At 43.4% G+C, this 15,716-nt stretch overlaps 1 protein-coding gene across 2 annotated transcripts in view; it reads left to right on the top strand.

Annotated features, from left to right (window-relative positions):
• LOC306916513 (syntenin-1-like) overlaps window positions 1-15,716 on the top strand; it is a 57,117-nt gene that overhangs the window by 29,267 nt on the left and 12,134 nt on the right. For both annotated transcript variants that reach the window (XM_079494403.1, XM_079494402.1), the window contains exons 5-6: window positions 8,169-8,333; window positions 12,520-12,695. In XM_079494403.1, the coding sequence (XP_079350529.1) occupies window positions 8,169-8,333; window positions 12,520-12,695 (341 nt within the window). The remainder of the gene's footprint in view (window positions 1-8,168; window positions 8,334-12,519; window positions 12,696-15,716) is intronic.

Below are 15,716 nucleotides of genomic sequence, written 5' to 3' on the forward strand. Positions count from 1 at the left end.
ACCATTTTCAAGACACAAATTAAAGATATGGCATATAGGTTTCACAATACACTCTACAGACAACTGCAGTAACCTACCATCTAAATGATCAACTCCACATGGCTTATCACTTTTAATTGAAAATAAAAGCTTTTCTACCTCTTCTACTCCTATCTTCTTGAATTCAAAAGTACACACCTTGTCCTTCATAATCTTGTTTTTTATAATTGAATCAGAAATAATGCCACTCGCTGGTAGCATCTGATCTCGAATTGTATTTACTTTACTAATGAAGAAATTATTAAAGTAATTTGCTATGTCAACTGGTTTAGTGATGAACTTACCCTCTACCTCTATAAATGAAGGCACTTTGCCCATTGTATCCCTACCCACAGCTTCATTAAATGTTTTCCACAGCTTTTTACTGTCATATTTACATTCCTCAAATTTGCTTTGATAGTGTCGTTTCTTCTTCTGTCTATTCATTTTAGTAATTTTATTCCGAAGGGCTCTATATTTTTGCCAGGTCTCAGGGCAGCCAGCTGCAACCGCAGATTGCTTAAGTAAATCTCTCTCTTTTATATATCTTTTTAACTCATCATCTATCCAGGGGGCTTTGATCTTCCTGACAGTACGTTTTTTAATTGGGGCATGTTCATCACAAATATTTGAGAATAATGTTGTAAATATTATTAATGCAGCCTCTGTATTCTTACAATCAAGAACCAAATTCCAGTTCACATTTTTCAAACCGTTAAGAAAATTAGCCTCAGAAAATTTCTTATACATTCTTTTATGAATGATCTTAGGCCCACTTTTGGGCACCTTCGCTTTCCAAGTTGTTGCAATTATGTTATGGTCACTAAACCCCACTTGGACAGAAATGGCTTTAGAGCATTTTTCTGGGGCATTTGTAAAAAAATGATCTATACATGAGGACGAACGTGTACCATCTCTATTAACATGGATTCTTGTAGGCTGATTCACAATCTGAGACAAATTGTATACCATGGCTGATCACTCAACTTTCTTTTCAAAGAACAGTTACTCGAAAACCAATCTACATTCATATCGGCTGCAAATAATATATCATAATCAAAATCAGTCGCATTTTGTAACATTGTGCAAATATTATTCAAATAATCTATACCAGAACTAGGTGGCCTATAGCAACAGCATGTTAAAATGGGCTTCATATGTGGTAAATGTACTTGTATCCATAGAGCTTCCACACCATCTATACCTAGGTCTTTTCTAATTTTTGCAGGGATATGATCCTGAATGTAAAATGCTGTCCCTCCTCCATTTTCATCTCTATCTAATCTAATTATGTTGTATCCTTGAACCGCCAACTCAGAATCCTGTATTTTTTCATCTAAGTGTGTTTCTGTGATTGCCATTACATGAATATTATTTTCGTTCAGAATAGAGCACAGTTCAGTAACCTCATTTCTTAGACTACATATATTTAAATGTGCAAACCGTAATCCTTTTTTTGGTAATTTAATAGACATTAATAAAAACATGTATAATAGGCCTCTCCTAAAAGGCCTCTCCATAGGCCTCTCCTAAAAGAGCCAGGGGGTCACCTTTGAGTCCCTGTAGAGTTGTCCATTTATATACAGCCTATCGACTGACAATGCCACTTTACAATCCGGGGCCCAGTTTTCTCATTATTGGTCGCAGTATTTTCCTTCTGTTATTGATCTCTGCTGGAAAGTGTTCATTTAGCCAAAGAGAGCTCCCTTGCAGTTTATTACCTCGGCTCTTCACCAATTCTTTCTGTTTGTAATGTTCAAAACGAGCTATTATTGGACGTGCTTTTCCATCCACAGGTCTGCCCATTCTGTGAACCCTAGAGAAGGTTATGTCTCTCACCACCTCAGGTCTGCCCATTCTGTGAACCCTAGAGAAGGTTATGTCTCTCACCACCTCAGGGGACATTTCGAGGTTGTTGGTCATAAAGTGTCTTACAGTTTCTTCAGGGTTGGCAGCGGCATTATCCTCTGCGATGCCAGCGAATATAAGATTATCTCTCATCGATCTGCACTGCATATCCAATAATGTCTCTTTCATTCTCTTGTTATCCACGGTGTTAGAGATTACAGATTGTTGTACCTTTTCTACCACACCTTTAAGGAAGGCATTTTCCTCTCTCAGGTCATCAATCTGCTTTTGACTGAACTCCAAGCTGGTTCTCAGCTCACGGAGGTCATGTTGTAATGCGTCCAGCATATCCAACTTGCTCAGTCTGGCATTGATTGATTCAAACACTGATGCATCCACCTCCATGACACCACCCGACTCACTCACACTCTCCGGCCAAGATTGTTGGGATCGGAGTTGTTTCTTTGGCACAGGTTTATCAGACACCTTTTCAGCTGCCCCTTTGTCACCACCTTTAGGCATCCCACAGCAGGTTGGAGAGTTTGCACAGTGTAGACCTCAGATAGGCCCTGGCTTCAGCAGGAGAGTCCTCAGGTAGGCCTCAAACAGAATCCACCAAAAATCACCTCAAGCAGTTGTCGATCCACAGCCACTTGTTGCCTTAGTCCACTTGACTGCTAATATCAATATATTAAAATATATATTGAATAAAAATCTTTAAAAACAGTAGAAATATCTTTAAAAGTTAGCAGGAGCAGCAACAGAGCATCTCTCTGTGCAGCAAACAGGAAACAGAGTCTGGAACTACACCTCCTGAATGCTAGATAGAGTGTGTGTGTGTCACGCGCGCATGACAAGGCTCTCTCTGCGCCCTTTCAACTGGATTCTCTACTTTTTGGTTTAACAGAGACACTTAGAAAAAGCAATGGCTGAATCATCACACACACACACGCGCACGGTCTGATACAGCATTCCTTTTGATCTCCAGCTGAATTTTAACGGAGCCTTGCTCTTCATTCCCTCCGAGTATTCTCCCGCTCGAGTCGCCTCCTCCTCAACCCACCTCTCTTCCTTCCTCACCTTCGTTCTTTCGCTCCTTGTCTCCCTCTCCTCACCGGCTCCGTCTTCGGTCTTGTTCTTTCCTTTCTTTCATCTTTCCTTCTGCCTTTCTTTCTTTCTTGTTTTACTCCCACCATTCCTTCCTTCCCTCCTATCACACATCACCCTCTCCTCCATTCACCCTATCACACATCACTCTCTCCTCCATTCACCCTATCACACATCACCCTCTCCTCCATTCACCCTATCACACATCACTCTCTCCTCCATTCACCCTATCACACATCACTCTCTCCTCCATTCACCCTATCACACATCACTCTCTCCTCCATTCACCCTATCACACATCACCCTCTCCTCCATTCACCCTATCACACATCACTCTCTCCTCCCATTCACCCTATCACACATCACTCTCTCATCCATTCACCCTATCACATATCACTCTCTCCTCCATTCACCCTATCACACATCACCCTCTCCTCCCATTCACCCTATCACACATCACTCTCCTCCCATTCACCCTATCACACATCACTCTCTCCTCCCATTCACCCTATCACACATCACTCTCTCCTCCCATTCACCCTATCACACATCACTCTCTCCTCCCATTCACCCTATCACACATCACCCTCTCCTCCCATTCACCCTATCACACATCACTCTCTCCTCCCATTCACCCTATCACACATCACTCTCTCCTCCCATTCACCCTATCACACATCACTCTCTCCTCCATTCACCCTACTGATGGACCTCTAGTGTAAGACAGTTCAGACTGTACAGATGGCCTTAGATAGTGTAATGGCCTCTAGTGTAAGACAGAGTTACGCAAACTGTGTTCACTTCATGGGGCTTCAGTCCAATGGCGGCTCTCCTACATAGACTTCTATTGAGAATGGGGACAACCAACTGGGACAACTTAAATAAGTCCTGGACTGGAAGACAAGTAGGCAGAAATGCATTGGACTCACTGGGCAACAGCTCAGCTTTAATGATCTTAAATCTCTTTATTTTAGATTGTTTTGTAGTAATAGTACAACATAAACATTACAGAGACTTTAGTTGTCACTGTACTATATGATTGATTGATTGATTGATTGATTCTTTATTTAAGTGTCATGCTTCAGAAGAAGCCCCGCCCATATGGACTTACAGGACACTTTTTACAGTTTACATGAACAATTACAATAACAATAAACCGACATGACTGTTTGCAAACAATGATCAATTGAATACCAAACTGACACCAGATCCTTACGCGCAGATTACATAATATATAACATCAAATAAAATACACCATTAGGCCTGTGACAGGAGACACATGTACCTACTTGAAGAGCTGGGATTGTCTTCTACTCCAGGCTCTAGAAACAAACTGGGCTGTCCTAAATACTTCATAATTAAATAACCAGTCTAACTTCTGTCCATCATCTTCCCAGAATAGATCAGGATTTCTTTGTTGCATTACCTCAAACAGTGGAACCCTCAAATCATCATACAGGGTACAATAAAACATAAAATGAAATTAATTTTCCACATCATTTAGGTCACATACAATGCATAATCTATTCTCTTCTGGGACCGCTGAAAACCGCCCTACCTCAATAGCCAGAGGCAGGATACCAGTTCTCAGCTGGCCACACAATGACCGCTGGTTTCTGGTCAGAAAGGATTTGACATACAGTTCAGTACCAAAACACTGCTTCATCTGGACATATGATCTAAGTTTTGGTTTAGACCATATGTCATTTGACCATTTATCTTTGTAATTACTAAATAGTTTTTGTTTCAACCTATTGATATTACCACAAAGCATATTTTGAAAGATATACGACAGATCTGCCTCTCTAAAAATAGAAAAATCTTCCTTCATCCAGGGGCCATTGTGTGCCTTATCCCAATTGAATACCTTTTTTGTTAACCTATTTTCTGGCAGATTAATAAGACGGTTCCACAAGCGGATCACTTCTCCCTTTTGCCTAGTCTCCATCGGTTCCCAACCCATGTCTCCCTGGATTGCAAAAGAAGGGGCAAATGCATGTAGCCTGGTTAATAAACCAGACCGAATCAGCCGTTGGCAAATTTTTTTTGCCTACCAGCGGATTACGGTCTGGCGAGGCTCAGTAGCACGCCTCTTTCCTACAACCGAGAACAGGTCGGACTAATCGGGACACGGTATGCAATATGGGCGGGCTTTGGTACAGTGACGTTCAATGCTTGAGACCTTTGACTGACAGTAGCTCTGACCAATTGCGTCAAAGAGAAAATGTTTGAACCCGCCCCCCGGGAAATTAAATCCAAGTGGAGCCAGCCCAGACTAATATCACACGGTGATATTAGTCTGGTTTATTAGCCAGGCTAAAATGCATGTACCCCAAGGAAACACCTTATGGCTCTATTCTGGATAGAATTAACCTTTTTATCATCCTTAAAACCCCAAACACCAGCTGCATACGTGAGTATTGGACAGACACATGCATCATAGAGCTGTGAGTATGTGGAATAACCTAGATCTTTACAAAATTTCATTTTACTAATTATTGACCCCTATACTTTAAAACAGTTGTCATGTTGCACACATGCTTAAAATAGCTCTTATTTGCGCCGCCCTCGTTGAAAACAATGTATTTCCAACTCCAGCTTGTCTCAGTTCAGGCTGCATGAACAGAGCTCGAGCGCTCGGTTTCTGCCCCCTCTATATCCTAACTCTTCTATTAGATGGCTCTGGTGTAAGACATTCAACTCAACGGTTTCTGCCCCCTCTATATCCTAACTCTTCTAGATGGCTCTAGTGTAAGACAGTTCTATATCCTAACTCTTCTATTAGATGGCTCTAGTGTAACTCAACGGTTTCTGCCCCCTCTATATCCTAACTCTTCTATTAGATGGCTCTAGTGTAAGACAGTTCTATATCCTAACTCTTCTATTAGATGGCTCTAGTGTAAGACATTCAACTCAACGGTTTCTGCCCCCTCTATATCCTAACTCTTATTAGATGGCTCTAGTGTAACTCAACGGTTTCTGCCCCCTCTATATCCTAACTCTTCTATTAGATGGCTCTGGTGTAAGACATTCAACTCAACGGTTTCTGCCCCCTCTATATCCTAACTCTTCTATTAGATGGCTCTAGTGTAAGACATTCAACTCAACGGTTTCTGCCCCCTCTATATCCTAACTCTTATTAGATGGCTCTAGTGTAAGACATTCAACTCAACGGGTCTGACGAGTATTTCTCTTCCAGTTTAGCAGCAACGTGGTGTTAGGGTGGTAACGTTCCCATCGATAGCTTTAAATAAATAAACCGGTGCTTGGATCTCCTCTCAGAGAGGGAAGACCAACCTACCCTGTCCTGGATCTCCTCTCAGAGAGGGAAGACCAACCTACCCTGTCCTGTCATGGAGGGTACAATGGTGAGTGCCGTAGCTTTCACCAGGGATAACTCTAAAGTGCTGAGTGATAAACTGTATCTAGGGGTAGAAGAGTGGTAAGGGCAGCATTTCTATAGATTATTACAACACCGGATAGCAATAGCTTGTAGATCTGCAATTTTTTGAAAAATCATGAAAATGTGGCACAAATTTGGAATATATATTCTTTCAGAGCGAACGTTTTTTACTGTAACTCAAATCTTCGCCTCTGGGGGGGGTCCCTGGAACAACGATGGGGGTCGGAGGCCAAATACATATAATTCTGGGGGTCCTTGACATGAAATAGTTTGAGAACCACTGATATTAGAAACACAGGTTTTTTTCTTCAGAAAACTGTCATGATTTAGAAGACATTTTGTAGAATCGAGCTCTCGTCTAAACGGGTTAAACTTTCAGTCATGACATTTTATGTTGCTTCATTCTGTGTGCTCTTCCCTCCCTCCCTCCCTCCCTCCCTTCCCTCCTTCCCTCCCTCCCTCCCTCCCTCCCTCCTCCCCTCCCCTCCCTTCCCTCCCCCCTTCCCTCCTTCCCTCCTTCCCTCCTTCCCTCCCTCCCTTCCTCCCTTCCCTCCTTCCCTCCCCTTCCCTCCCTCCCCTCCCCCTCCCCTCCCCTCCCCTCCCCTCCCTTCCCTCCTTCCCTCCCTCCTTCCCTCCCCTTCCCTCCCCCCTCCCTCCCCTCCCTTCCTCCCCTCCTCCCCTCCCCTCCCCTCCCCTTCCCTCCCTCCTTCCCTCCCCTTCCCTCCCACCCACCCTCCCTCCCCCCTCCCCTCCCCCCTTCCCTCCTTCCCTCCCTCCCTCCCTTCCTCCCTTCCCTCCCTCCCCCCTTCCCTCCCCTCCCTTCCCTCCCCTCCCCTCCCCTCCCCCCTTCCCTCCTTCCCTCCCTTCCCTCCCACCCTCCCAATCATGAAAATGTGGCACAAATTTGGAATGTATATTCTTTCACAGCGAACGTTTTTTTAACTCAAATCTTTGCTTCCTGGGGCTGGGGGGGTCCCTGGAACAACATATTAGCGACTTTAAGAAACGACGGATACGGCAGTCGGCTACAGCAGTCGGAAATGGATCAGTGCTCGATACATAAACCTGCTCTCTGTCGCAGCCCTTTCTACTACGGCTACGGCTACCTACACTTACACGTAGTGACTACAACACCATGTCATAACCATGTTTATTGAAATTATAGCTGTCATACATTTACACCGATTGCTCCATCACCTCTCTTATGCTGTGTAATGTGTTGGCATGCTCTGAATGATGAAATAACACTAATACCATGTCATATTAACCATGTTTATTAAAACGGTTTTAGAATAAGACAGATTGCTCCATGCAGCACCTTCCTCTTTCCACTGCTGATCATGTCCAGCGCATGTAAGAATTAAGCAATATCGGCAAGTTAGCTGACGCGCGACGGGGTGTTTAAAAAAATATGACACATACTGCATAGACGCGTCACCATGGGTACCCGTCGCCGCCGGCCGTTTGCTTAACGATTATGACAGCTACGGCGATGGCGTCACAGCCGCCGTACTTCCGCCTAGCGGAGCCGTCCTGAAAACAGTCGTTGCTTAAAGTCCCTTTAAGATGGGGGTCGGAGGCCAAATACATATAATTCTGGGGGTCCTCGACATGAAATAGTTTGAGAACCGCTGATATTTCCAGAGAACTGTCATGATTTAGAAAACATTTTGTAGAATCGAGCCTAAATGGTCTAAATGTGTTTAAACTTTCAGCCACATGACATTTTATGTTGCTTTATTCCGTGTGCTCTTCTCTCCCTCCCTCCCTCCCCCCCATCCCTCCCCTCCAGCAGGTGGCGCTGCCCTCCAGTGCGGGCTACGGGGGCATGGTGCGGCCCGTGACGGGGTCCGACGTGGGCGTGAGGAGGGCGGAGATCCGCCCGGGGCTGAGGGAGGTGGTCCTGTGCAAGGACCAGGACGGGAAGGTGGGGCTGCGGCTCCGAGCCATCGACAACGTGAGTCACTCCACACAACAACAACCACCACATCTTATGCCCTTATACGATACGATGCGATCCAACTTCATTGTCAGCTTGCACTGAAATTTGTTTTGCGTCCATGACGTCACCGTTCAAGATACAGACCAATACTTTACAAAAACATACATTACAGGACACAAATCACAGAAGCAGACAGGAACAAGAACAATAGAATATAATACTCTTGGTTTACCGATTTTGGTTTAACCCATTTTGGGCGGGAACCCCTTTTGGTGTTTTAACTAAGCATTATGTTATACTTTAGCTATTGAAAAATATCAGATCTACAAGCTCATAGCGCGCCACCGAGTGGCGCGCTATGAGCTTGTAGGTCTGCTATTTTTGAAAAATGTCCAACCAGGGAAACTCCCCCCTGTCAGGTGTAAAGGAGCAACTTGGACACTCAGGCATGAAGGAAGCATGAGTTCAAGTCCGTTGCTCTCCCCAGGTTGGCGGAGGGTGTGTAGAGCCCAGGATCACATTAGATAATTGACACAGGGTGAAAAATGGGTTACAAAATCATGGGATAAAAAAAATAAAAAATGAATGTAACATTTACACTGAGACACTGTTTATGGTTATGTTTTATTTATTTGATTTGAGAAAGAAATAGAGTCCGCAACACTGGTAAGGAATAACTCAGATCCACTGGTTTATTAACTCAATGTTTCCATCACTAGGATCTTCTTCTTCAGGAACCCATTCACGCACACCAGTGTTGTTTTCGTCGACTAAAACTAAGACGAAAAATGTTCGCCGACTACCTTTTTTTAAATGGAAACTAAATGAAAACGAAGCTATGATGACTAAAACTAAGCTAAATGTATTGACAATTCGTAGATAGAAACTAGACTAAAATGTTAGGAAGGGACTAGTGGACAAGAGATCCAGTAAAAGTCATTTTACACTTGGTTGCATGCTGAAAATATATATTTTCAACAAGTGTAAAATCTGTCATTACGACGGCATCAAGGCCCGCCAAAATAAATTTTAGTCGACTAAATTAACTGCAGATTTAGTCTACTAAAATCTTATGACATTTAGTTGACTGAAACTAGACTAACACTAAAGCATTCCAGGTGACTAAAATATGACTAAAACTAGACTAAAATAGAAATTTGCTGCCAAAAACAACTGATTCACACACACATTCACACACACATGGTGGCGGAAACCAAGCAAGGCACCAACCAGCTCACCAGGAGCAATTAGGGGTTCAGAGTCTTGCTCAAGGACACTTGGACACTAACTCTGGGGGAGCCCACAGGGTTCGTTCAGGGGTAGAGTGGCCGGATGGTAACCGTAAGGTTGCCATCCGGCCACTCTACCCCTGCACGGCCCCTCGGTCGTCAACCTGTTTTGTTGGAGACTCCCAGCCTGCTGGGGAGTGGCGCCAGTGAATTATTTAGTTTGTATCAGATTGCAGTAATCATGGCAACAGGTATCTTTTTTAAATGAGTGGGATGAATTGAAGAAGACCCCCCCCCCCCCCCTCCTCCCCTCTCCCACGCCCCATTATATGAAAGAATACTGTCAGTACAGCATTAGTCTCGTGTTGCCAGACTGTTGCCTCTCGCAATTTACAAATGCTTACGTCATATATATAAAGTGGAAGTGGAGTGTCGCGCTACGAGCTTGTACATCTGATATTTTTTTTAAATCGTGAAAATGTGGTGCAAATCTTTGAATATATATTCTTTCGGAGCGAACGTTTTTAACTGGACCCTGGAACAACATATTTTCAGATGGGGGTCGGCGGCCAATTACAGATAATCTTGGGGGTCCTTGACATGAAAATGTTTGAGAACGACTGACATAGAAAGATGGGTTTTTCAGAAAACTGTCAGGATTTAGAAGGCAAAGATCTATAAGGGTCCGTTTGGTTACCAACATCATTTAGCTGGGGTTACCACCTGGAACCGTTCCCTCAAGGACCACTGGTAGAGAACCACTGCACTAAAACAATAAAAACGGCTAAATGTCTCTTTCTATCTCAAAGCGGTCAGCATTGTAAATTCCTTTCCCTGGAAGTGGATCCTGTTGTTTTTGTAATGTATCCTCCCCGCTGTTCTCCCTGTCCCTCCCTGACATATTTCGTTGGTGACGGGAGGAAACCTTATAACTCCATTTTTTTTTTTTTTTTTTTTGTGGCATAAATCAGTGCTATTGAACACCCTTTACGTCTGTGTGTTGTTTCGAAAATATTGAACCGATGGAAAGTAGTAAAAAGTGCTTTGGACAAAACCTCTTAACTCCATTGGACCCTCAAACTGTCTGCTAAAGCAGCTAACTTTACAATTTACAATTTAGGCATTTAGCAGACGCTCTTAATCCAGAGCGACTTACATTAAGCAAGAACAAAAAGCATGGGAATACATCACATATATAAACAGCATTTATCAAGAAACATGCGTAAGCTAAGAACGTAACTAGAACATATCTATATATAATGACACTATACATATAAGCTATACATATATATTATACTATGCTGTACTGTTATTGTGCTGTCTACATGACGTGCTATAAGTCTTTTTCAAATGCTATCTAAGTCTAAAAAAGTGCTGTCTAAGGGGGTAGGGTAAGTGCTATGGGCCATGGTGGAGTCTGAAAAGGTGGGTTTTCAAACTACGGCGGAAGATCGGGAGTGATGCTGCAGTTCTGATTGCAACGGGAAGTGCGTTCCACAGTTTTGGGGCCAGAAGGGAGAAGAGTTTGGGACGTGTGGAGCGTTGTCCCGGCGTTTTTAGTGAGGGTACTTCCAGCTTCCCTGCGTTGGCTGATCTGAGTGCTCGGGAGGGTTTGTAGGGTTCAATCATGCTTGCAAGATATGGGGGAGCCATACCTTTGGTTGCTTCAAATGCCAGCATCAGAGTTTTGTATTCTGTGCGGGCAGCGACCGGGAGCCAGTGCAGGGAGCGGAGCAGGGGGGAGACATGTGAGAATTTTGGCTGGTTGAAGACCAAGCGAGCTGCGGCATTTTGGATCAGTTGGAGAGGCCACCTCTCCCCCTCCAATGGACGTAATTGACAATATATAAAGTTACAACAACAACTTTGATGAGGCAGTGTTGCTTTGTTTTAAAATAAAAGGTTTTCTTAATTTCCTGAAAAATGAACATTTTGGAGTTATGAGGTTTCCTCCCGACAGCAGAGATATATATATATATATATATATTTTCCCCTACGTCTGTTTCATCTCCCTGGACTTTCTTCTGCTTTTCTCTTTCATCTGTTCTGTGTTTCTGTCCATTATCCCTTTCTCCTCTTAACCCTTTAGGACTGAGACCAGATTCTACAAATGTCTTCTAAATTCTGACAGTTTTCTGATAAACCTCATGTTTCTATGTCAGTGGTTCTCACAGGGTTAAAACCTCATGTTTCTATGTCAGTGGTTCTCACAGGGTTAAAACCTCATGTTTCTATGTCAGTGGTTCTCACAGGGTTAAAACCTCATGTTTCTATGTCAGTGGTTCTCAAACTATTTCATGTCAAGGACCCCCACAAATATATGTACTATATATACCGATAATTATATGTATACTTATTTGAAAACATTGAAACGAGACATTCTGCACAATGAGTACATTTTGACGCCAATTCTTTTGTACTTTTGCTCCAAGTACATTTTGAACTCCGGACTCCTTACTTGTAACTAGGGATGTCCCAATACACCTTTTTCGTATCCGATCCCGATACCACAATTTCAGTGTTAGCCGATACCGATTTAGAATACCGATGCCAGTGTTTTGACTCCTCACTCAAATGTGCACTTGCAGTTTGGGGCAACTCCAAAGCAAACTCCACATGATGCCCCAACATTTGATTTACCTGTCATAGTGCCAACCCCCTTACCCCTGTGTCGGATCGGTGGTTAGACTGGCATATTCACCGATACCGATATGACCTGATATGACCAAATAAGGGCCGATCCGATACCGATACAGTATCGGGACATCTCTACTTGTAACGGAGTATTTCTACAATGCTGTAGTACAGTATTGCTACGCTTAAGGAAAACAATTGAGCACTTTTTCCACCACAGTCTTAATTCCTACCATTTTATCTCTCCCCTCCCCCTCCTCCTCCAGTGAATCCTCTTATCTTCCTCCTAATGTTTTCCACCTCTCATCCTCTCTCTCTGTGTCTTATCATCCTTCCAGGGAGTGTTTATCCAGCTGGTGCAGGCCAACTCCCCCGCCGCCCTGGCCGGCCTGCGTTTCGGAGACCAGGTCCTGCAGATCAACGGGCAGAACTGTGCCGGGTGGAGCCTGGACAAGGCACACAAGGCCCTGAAGGCCGCCTCGGAGACACGCATCGAACTCATCGTCCGAGACAGGTGAGAGGAGGAGGAGGAGATGGAGGGACCAGCTCAGTGGCCTTGTGGTTAGAGTGTTCGCCCTGAAACGGGGAGGTCGGGGTTCGATCCCCGGCCGGGTCATACCAAAGACTGTAAAAATGGGACCCAATGCCTGCTTGGCACTCAGCATCAAAGGGTTGGATTGGGGGGTCAAATCTACTATAATCAAATGATTCCCGAGCGTGGCACGGCTGCAGCTCACTGGTACTGCGTTAACGTGTGTGACAAATGGTACGACTTTGACTTAACTTTGACCATTCGTTCATTAATTCATTCATTCATTAATTCGTTCATTCGTTCATTCGTTCATTCATTCGTTCATTCATTAATTCATTCATGCGTTCATTCGTTCATTCGTTCATTCATTCATTCATTCATTCGTTCATTCGTTCATTCATTCGTTCATTCATTAATTCATTCATGCGTTCATTCATTCGTTCATTCATTAATTCATTCATGCGTTCATTCATTCGTTCATTCATTCGTTCATTCATTAATTCATTCATGCGTTCATTCGTTCATTCGTTCATTCATTCATTCATTAATTCATTCATGCGTTCATTCATTCGTTCATTCATTAATTCATTCATGCGTTCATTCATTCGTTCATTCATTCATTCGTTCATTCATTCATTCGTTCATTCATTCATTCATTCGTTCATTCGTTCATTCATTCATTCGTTCGTTCGTTCGTTCGTTCGTTCGTTCGTTCGTTCGTTCGTTCGTTCGTTCGTTCGTTCGTTCGTTCGTTCGTTCGTTCGTTCGTTCGTTCGTTCGTTCGTTCGTTCGTTCGTTCGTTCGTTCGTTCGTTCGTTCGTTCGTTCGTTCGTTCGTTCGTTCATTCGTTCATGCGTTCATGCGTTCATTCATGCGTTCATGCGTTCATGCGTTCATGCGTTCATTCATTAATTCATTCATTCATTCATTCACTCGTTCGTTCATTCATGCGTTCATTCATGCGTTCATTCATTCATTCATTCGTTCGTTCGTTCGTTCGTTCGTTCGTTCGTTCGTTCGTTCGTTCGTTCGTTCGTTCGTTCGTTCGTTCGTTCGTTCGTTCGCTCGCTCGCTCGCTCGCTCGCTCGCTCGCTCGCTCGCTCGCTCGCTCGCTCGCTCACTCACTCAAACCTTTATTTATTCTCAGAAGACATTGAGGTCATCCTCATTTGCAGCGTCGTCGAGATACACAGAATACAACATTCCAAAGCAATAAATAAAAACAGAACAGCAACATTTCCTCACCGTGTGACGTAGCACGCATGTTTAAAAACAGTCGCAGACACTTGGGAGTAAGTCTGCAATGAAAGCTTTAAATTGACCGTTATGTTATGGGAGAGCAGATCTTTAATTTAAGCTGTAGGTCGTTGCACGACATGGTCGGGGCACTAAAACTAAAGGCTGTTTTCCCCCAACTCTGTGTCTGTGATGCAGGAGACAGTGGTGGAAAGTAACTAAGTACATTTACTTATAAGTACTGTACTTAAGTACAATTTGAGGTAATTGTACTTTACTTGAGTATTTCCCAATTTCCAGTTGTTTTACGTGTACTCCACTACATTTCATACTGTAGTGCTGCACGATTCTTCACGAATCACGATTCTTGCTCAAAAATCTTGATTTCCACGATTCTCACATGATTCAAATTTTTTTCCATGAAAATATGTATTCCCTTTAGTCTGTAGTTGCTGAACATTACTACGTTCAAAATGTCAAAGTCACTGGCAATGCTGAGCATTGCCGTGACTTTGTCTTGCCCATTTTAAACATTCTTTCAACAAACGGGTATCCTTTAACAACATTTCATAACTCATTAACAAACCTCATGCAGAACACTGTACTGCAGGGTTCCCCAATTAATTTTCCTCGAGGGCCATATTTTGACTAGGGTACCAGGCTGGGGGCCGAGTCCGCACGCGTGAGGTCGAGGTCTTGCCCTGAAAATTCATTTTCAGGGCAGGACCCCATTTGAAAAGGATGCCCAGTTTGACATGCATAGGCTACTGACCCCCATTTAATGCCATTTATATCTAGGACCCCCTCCCCCCCCAAAAAAAAAAAAGCTCCGCGGGCCGCAAATGGCCCGCGGGCCGCCTATTGGGGAACCCTGCTGTACTGCCAGGAGAAGCACACTCTGGAAATGTCACTTTTTGCTGACATGGTTGTTATTGTGGTTTAATTTTGAACAGACAGCCAGGAAACAAAGTCTTATGAGCATAACATAACACATCAAAGCTCAAAGTCTTATGCTCTGAGACGGGTGCGTAGGCAGGGCTCAATGTACTCAGAAAACAATATGCACATAAAGTGCACAACGTTTAGTTTAGTTTAGTTTATTTGTACATAATAACAACAACATGGTAAAATAAAATAAATACAGAAAGCAAATATTTCAATATTTACATACATGATGTGCTGGAAGTGCCAAAAACCCCCCAAAGGGTTTATCGAGTGGCCTCTTCCTATAGAAGCTACCAGTTGAGCTTAGATAACAGAAATTAAGATATGAATAATATTGGTAAGCCTAAAGATTTAAAAAAAATAATGATAATGAAAAAATAAAAAATATTCTACTAATAAATATCAAATAATAACATGACTAGGGCGTGTTGCCCAAGCTTGTTAGTAAAAAATTGCAGTAATTGTCTCTTAAAAGAGCTGAGACTAGTACAGACTCTGATATGAGACGGTAAGTTATTCCAAAAGACCTGCACGCCGTCTGCACTGGCAATACCAACACTTTATTTAGGCAACGTTTCGGTCAATGACCTTTTTTTTTTAGATGCAGTTGTGAACAATAGCCAAGTAAGATAAAATACATATCCATTGGCCAATCAAATGGTTCACTGCAGCTCAACAGTCAGTGTGAGGGGGGGGGGGGGGGGGGGTCAGGAGATATCTATGAGTTCTGCGTTTAAAGGCTTGAAGGCCATTGTCTGAGATGGAGTCCACTACAGGGGCGGCGGTGGTTCAGGGGTAGAGTGCCTGGATGGTAACCGTAAG

This window comes from Electrona antarctica (assembly GCF_951216825.1).
Source record: "Electrona antarctica genome assembly, chromosome: 2".
NCBI lineage: Eukaryota > Metazoa > Chordata > Actinopteri > Myctophiformes > Myctophidae > Electrona > Electrona antarctica.